This window comes from Apodemus sylvaticus, chromosome 18, assembly GCF_947179515.1.
Source record: "Apodemus sylvaticus chromosome 18, mApoSyl1.1, whole genome shotgun sequence".
NCBI classification, from domain to species: domain Eukaryota; kingdom Metazoa; phylum Chordata; class Mammalia; order Rodentia; family Muridae; genus Apodemus; species Apodemus sylvaticus.
This window is the reverse complement of record NC_067489.1, coordinates 18,966,649-18,973,923: the sequence shown is the minus strand read 5'-3', so window position 1 is coordinate 18,973,923 and position 7,275 is coordinate 18,966,649. Positions and strand designations below refer to the sequence as shown.

Genomic DNA, 7,275 nt, shown 5'->3' with positions numbered 1-7,275 from the left:
AAGCCAACACAGCTTCTTGTAGCACTTTGGAACGTAGAAGGCTTGGGAATCCCTGTTTATTTTCCTAGAGTTAAACTAGTACCTTAACGTGGCTTCAGGGGGTGAGGGATGAATATGGAGGTATCCTCATAAATGCCTGTTAAATTTGGTGGTTGGTTGTTAAGAACTGGAGGCTTAGGGTCTCCAGGTCCATCTGCAGGCCACTATGTTTGGTTCAGGATTCAGGCACCTGTACAGGTGGCAAGAGCTTGCATAGTGACTGAGGATGCTGTTCTCTGGGACCTGATCTCTCCTGTTGTACCTCTGTGTGACACAGGATATGTGGTGATGTAAGTGACACTAGTCACAATTTCCAACAACTTAGCATCAATTGAGAAGTATAGATAAAGGTATTTTAAAATACCTACATAGATATCTTAATGTATAGCTGAAGACCTGAGCACATGATGTGTGTGTGTATGTGCCTGTGTGTGCATGTGGTGTGTGTGTGTTCAAAGTCAGTCCTGCATATATCAAATCCAGCTTTCACAGATGTACAGATACTTCAGGTGATTAGTACATCTGAGTGAGACTTCCTGCTTTACTTCTTGGCTTAGTTGGAGTTTTACTGCTGTGAACAGTTGCCTTGACAAAGGCAACTTATAAAAGGACAACATTTAATTGGGGCTGGGTTCAGAGGTTCAGTCCATGATCATCAAGGCAGGAAGCATGGCAGCATCTCAGCAGGCATGGTGCAAGAGGATCTCAGAGTTCTAAAGCTTCATCTGAAGGCTATTGGAAGAATGCTGACTTCCAGGCATGTAGGATGAACATCTTAAAGCCCTCACCCACAGTGACACACCAACTCCAACAGGGCCACACTTCCTAAAAATGCCACTCCCTGAGCAGTGCATATACAAACCATCACACTTCCTATTTCGTACCTTTGATGCTTAATGCTTCTTACAGTTGTATCTGTAGAGGTGACACACATTTAGGGCTTTATGAGCAGATAAATGATCTTGGACTGCCCTGATTGTAAATCCTAGCATGTATAATGAAGAGACTGGTTTCTTTGAAAAGTTGGGTCATTGTGACATTGCAAAAATGGGGATGACCATGTTGTCTAAATCCCACACAGCCAATGACTTTAAGAGTGTTTCTGATCTAAATGGGGCAGGGTTATAAGATGAGAAATTAGGACGCTTGCAACAGCATTGACCTTTCTTATAATCCATCAGAGGCCTGTGTGATAACCAACACTCCTACAGACCCAAGCCCAAATTTCTTTGTAGCATTCTGGTACTTGGTGCTCAGAGTCTTGCTTGGAGACCATCATCTAGTACATGCAGAGAGAACTTGCTGTAAGAACTTTATTTGGGTATAAAGGAAGAGGAAACTCAAGGACACAACATGAGACAAATAACAATCTCCTTCAAGATCTGAGGTCATATGACAAATGCATTCTTCTTGTTCTTAGTGCTTTGAGGCAGCACAGTGGGAAGGTGAAATCACCATCATGGCAGGTCCCAGAGTGATTTTCTCTAAAACCACAGCGTGTGAGTCTGCAATAGCAGGTAAAGCCTGACTTCAATCTGGGGAAACAGAGATCATATACAGTATTTAGTACCTGAGTCAGCAGTGTGGAAGAGATCTTAGGCACAATATATGCTGTGTGAAATGGGCTCTCCACATTGGTCATTAATGATAGCTGTATGAGCAGTCATGATCAATAGGAATCAATATACATGGTGAGCACAAAACTAGAGACTACTCCCCATTTGTCTTAATTTTGTTTTCATTTTTGTATTCTTGCCATTACATAAATATCTAAACAGATATCTCCAAGTTCTGAAATATGAGACATAGTACAATAGACCAAGTCTAGCCATTTAGACCTAAAAGAAAACAGTCATAAAGTTTCTTTATGTATTAAACCACGTGACATTCACAAACAAATCTTTGCAGAAAGAAATTGATCTATTTGGTTCTTGCTTTTCAATGAGGAAAGTAAAGAATAGTAAAGTCACCTGGGTGTGGGAAGCCATTAGAGATCCTCACTTCGGCCCGGAGAGCTGACAGGGCAAAGGTCCTGAGTAAAAAAAGACGAGCCTCTCTAGTAATTGTGGTGGAAGGAAGTCCTGAGATAACTTAGGGATGCTCCAGCCTGTGCAAACATCAGATGTCTCCACCAGAGGACCCTTATCTCTTCCCACTGAAACTGCTAAGATTGCCCTTCCCTCCTTTGTTCTTGCCTTGAGAAGAACTCTTCCTCTGAGAGCTTAAACCTGTGTACCCCAGAACATTAAACGAGACCTCGACAATTGAACCTCCCTCTGCCTGGTCTCCGTTCTTCTCTTCCCCCCTTTTGACCCTGAGGTAGTGCCCCTTTTGGAACTCTGGAATTACTGGACCTGCTGGACGGGTCACCTGGGTGACCCAGTTTCAGCGCTTAATTCTACCCTTTCTCTCTACTCCGTGTCTCTAGTATGATGACTTCTCTCACCTGAATCTAGGAGAGCAGTGCCTTTTTCCCCTCCAAAGGATATGGAAACATCCTGTCCCTCCCCCACCAGCTGCTCGTGGTCTGAAGCCTCCTCAGCTCTTCCTTGGGGAGATTATGCCTGGTCTGGAGGGCCAGGAGCAGAAGGGTGGTGAACAGAGTGAGCATCCTCATGGCTGTGGGTTTCCTAGAGGATGAAAAAACCATTAGGGACTGTGTGTGTGTGTGTGTGTGTGTGTGTGTGTGTGTGTGTATTTCTTTCTCTCTGTGTGTATTTATCTGTATGTCTGTTTGCCTGTCTGTCTGTCTGTCTGTGTTCATGGGGGTGTATGTGAAGAGAAGGATCTGAGACTCGCCCTAGAGTTAGAAATGCTCTGCATTGATAAAGAGAGGATTTTGCCCTCAACAACTTCTTGATATTCATGTTCCCACAGCTTCCCTCATGAGAAGCCCTGGTCTGTGTACTTGGTGGCAACCTTTGGTTTAAGCTGGGGATGATGATGACGACCCTGCTATTGTTTCCTGTTACTGCTTGGATTTATACTTACACTTGAATGAGTGTCTATTTTTAATGTTAAAATAGGAGAAAAGAAACAGCAGTTTTAAGCATTAAGTCTAAGGAACAATGCCTCTAAGTCCCTGAAGATGGATTCTTATCTGCCATCTTAAGTTGGTCACTCTGTGGTCAGACATATATCTGGATGATGCAGAGAGTCAATGCTTGTTCACCATATTGATCTCATCAAACTATGGATGAAATGAGCTCTAGGCAAAGCATTGGTCTAAGAAGGAAGAATGGTTATTCTTTCTAATTCAATGAATGGCAATTAATATAGTAAGTACTAAAGCATACAACCCAATCATTTTCTACACAATAAGACCTGTATCTCAAGTAAAATGAATTTAAGACTGGATCATAAGACATAAAAGCATAAAACTATTAGAAGAAAATTCAGAACTGGGTCTGGAGAGTGATCCCAAGGGTGTTGGGAACAAGATAGGTGAACAAGTGGCATGGTGGGATGGCACTGGGCTGTGCAGCTTCTACACAAGAGAGGAAATGAGCATTGGGTTGAGGAATCTGAGTCTACAGAGGAATTCCAGAGGGCATGTCCACATATATATAATATGTGATGTATATATGATATATGATATATGATGATATATGGTATGTGATATATGATGATATATGATATGTGGTATGTGGTATGTGGTATGTGATGTGTGATGTATGGTATATGATATGTGATGATATATGATGTGTGATATGTGGTATGTGGTATGTGATGTGTGATGTATGGTATATGATATGTGATATATGATATGTGATATGTGTTATGTGATATGTGATTTATGCTATATTATAGATATATGATATATGGCATATGCTATATCACATATAATATATGATATATGATAAATTATATATGTAAATGTTTGTGTAAAATAATATTTTTGCTGTTTTGCTAACTATTGTACAGTGCTGTAAATAAAAACATTTTAACAAATGTATAGTAATAATTCACACCTAAATATGAGCTGGCACTTGTGACAGGGGGACTCCATACACTGACCAAAAACAGCAGGAAGTTCTGAACATTTTGTTGCATATGTAGTGAAAGAAATGGGATAAAACACAAAAAGAACAGTGTTCTTGTATGAAGTGGGGCCACTTCTTAATACTGGGTAGCAGCTCATGAACCTCTCTACACTGTGGATTTCATTCCTTGTAGGCTCATTCTCATTTTCTAAAAGTAAAGAACTGCAGAATCTCAGACAGGTGGAATGCCACATGGATTGAGGGTCCCAACGGTGAAGCGGATCCTGGACCATACCTCATGAAATATGTTCTGCCACTTTGGCTTCAGCAGAACAATACACTCTAGCTTCACTCAGACAAACTCTGTCTCTTAAACTCAATTTGCTTGGGGCACAATAACGCCATCTTACTTTCTCTATAATGGCCCCCAAGTAGGGGGTTTACAGAGTTATCTCTCATGAGGATGATTGATAATACCCCAAATCAGGCAAAGAACTGACTCTCCAGTCTACCTGGTCAAGGTCTGGTCCAGGTCCAGACTTTCTGAGAAAGCAACTTCCAGGTCAAAACATAAAAATCATTTGTTCTATGAGCTGATTAAATTAGGCAGTGACAGTTCTTTTCTTTCCAGACCACTAAGAGGTAAACACTCAAGCAGATGGGAAACAGGGGGAAGAGAGCAAGGCCCCTCCATCATTATCAGTGGGAGGGGGAGTCACTGAACACACAGAGCAACATCAGGATGGAAGCCATGAGGATAGAGGAACATCAAAGGCATCTTGACACACAGCCTCTCCCAATTCCCATCAATGAATGCCTTGTTTTAGTGTGGGACCTGTCTCTGCCCTATAAAAGCAGGCTGGCTCCTCACTCCCCACACACTGGTCTACTGCTCGCCAATCCTCCAGGTGACTCCCAGCCATGAAGACACTTGTCCTCCTCTCTGCCCTTGTCCTGCTGGCCTTCCAGGTCCAGGCTGATCCTGTCCAACAGACAGATGAAGAGACTAAAACTGAGGAGCAGCCAGGGGAAGAGGACCAGGGTGTGTCTGTCTCCTTTGAAGGCCCAGATGGCTCTGTTCTTCAAGATTTATGTGAGTGCTGGTGCCCAGTGTGATGGAGGCTTGGAGTCTCCTGAGGGAGGGTTGAAGATGAGCCCTAGAATCCTGTTGGAGAAATGTGTTTCCCTTGACAATTCTATTTTAATTCCTTTTAAATTCATAAATATAAATGAGACTAAAGTAACTCTAATCAAATTTCTTCCTCATAAGTCTTTTCCTGTAAAAAATATGTATGGGAATTTCCATAGAATCAGAGCACTCCAATACTGTACAATACACCCACAAGATAGATGCTTATAGAACAGGAGTAGTCTTAGGTATTAAGAGAAAGTTTTCTTTGTGTAAAGGAACTTTGAATCAATTTAAGAGTATACTCAAGTGTCTACTCCATGACAAGAGGAACACAGAAATTAAAGGCACATCAGATTGGCTCTCAAATTCATGACCAACACCCGTGAAGTGCATTATTTGTTGAGATTTCTGTGCTGATGGATGTACTGTGACCAACAGAGCACACTTACGCTGTATCACACATCGTCATACTATTACATGCTTCCAACCTCAAAACTTAATGCCTGATTCTTTTTAGTGACTCCAGCATCAGGAAAGATGAAATGCTATTGTAGAGAGTCGTGCAAAAGAAAAGAACGTCCTAATGGGACCTGCCGCATAAATTTCTTAACCTTCATATTCTGCTGCCGTTGAGCATGGAGACCAGAGAGAACAAGACAGCCATGTGCTCTGAGGCCACTGAAGCTGAGTGCTGATGACCACTGTGCTTGAGTTTCTTCTCTATCTTCAATAAATTGTTCGCAATGTACTTTCTGTGTGTGTGCATTTTTTCTGTGTTTGCTACAAGGCTCAGTCAAGTCTCTGTATATAAAGTATCAGAACCTTCAAGGAAACCTTGGCAGATGGATGAATAATTTGGTTTTTACTTACAAAATACTGCCTCCAAATACTAACAATTTAAGGACGACTCCAGGTTGAGACACAAAATGTAAAGGAAGCCCAGAATGCTCATGATTCTGCCACATGCCACTCCTGACTTTTGACTCTGCCTTCAGGTAGACTTGACTCTCTCTCAAAGACATTGCCCTTGTGTTAAGGAAAACTCCCATGTTGGGCTTCAGGGTTATATAGTGCTAAAATGTTATTTGTTAGGGAGCTACTGTGTCCTTAAAAAGTGTTGAAGTTTCAATGAACCAGGCCTGGATTATACCTCTGACTTCTAAGCCATAGGTTATTTTTGGCTCAATGGAGACAACTTTTATCAATATTAGTAAAAGTTAGTGAGAGACAGATTGGGTAAGATGAAAAGCATGGCATCCCACACTATGAGGTTCATGTTATCTGCAGTGTCTACAGTCATATAGGGCAAAATTTTCTGTACAGAACACTTCTTCATATACAAAAAATGCACAAGTCTAATGACTTCACTGTGCACTACAAGGTACACTCAGGCACAAGTCTAATGACTTCAGGGTGCTCTACAAGGTACACTCAGGTGAGTTACCTTATAGCTTTGGAGGGCTTGATACAGCTTGGGAGAAATATCCAGGATAAATGAAGAAATTGGTAGGCAGTTCTTGCAGTCCAAGTCTCCAGTCATGGTACAGGATGCTAAGAGTCAGGATCTAAATACTCACACACTCCTTCAGGGAAAACCATGTCATGATGAAAGGATAACAGTGATGGTAACCTATAGATTGCAGCTTCTAGCACACAGATTGTGTGTGTTCCCAGCAGACATTCTTGTGGGTATACTATAGAGATGGAACCACAATGTGAGAATTGAATACCCCATCATACTTTGAGGAAGAAAGGATGATAGAAACATTTTACTTGATAGTTGATAACAACTATGACAGAGACAACTCCAGATATTGCACTAGTAAAGACAATCTAACTCTAGCCATTATAACTCTTTTAGCCTCAAATATTACAAAATACCGATTAGTGGATTACAAATACAAGGCAGTTACCAAAGTCCCACAAGATATTTCAGTCTTTAAATAAGTCACTTGTGGCCTGGGCAAAAGAAATTTAATAATTAAGTCAAATGTTGGGTCATCCTTCTGAAATGTAATTATCTAAGGGCATAGGTCCTCTGATTCCTGGGGCAGTTAGCATAACTTCAGTAAGTGTCAATCAGCAAACATATGACACAACCACATTGATCAACCTTCCTAC

The 7,275-nt window shown here is 41.4% G+C and overlaps 1 protein-coding gene across 1 annotated transcript; it reads left to right on the top strand.

Annotated features, from left to right (window-relative positions):
• Positions 1–4,943: 4,943 nt before the first annotated feature.
• LOC127668607 (alpha-defensin 3-like) lies at positions 4,944–5,787 on the top strand. The gene is made up of 2 exons (XM_052162276.1): positions 4,944–5,115; positions 5,681–5,787. The coding sequence occupies exons 1-2, from the start codon at positions 4,944–4,946 to the stop codon at positions 5,785–5,787; spliced, it is 279 nt and encodes a 92-aa protein (XP_052018236.1).
• The last annotated feature ends 1,488 nt before the right edge of the window (positions 5,788–7,275 follow it).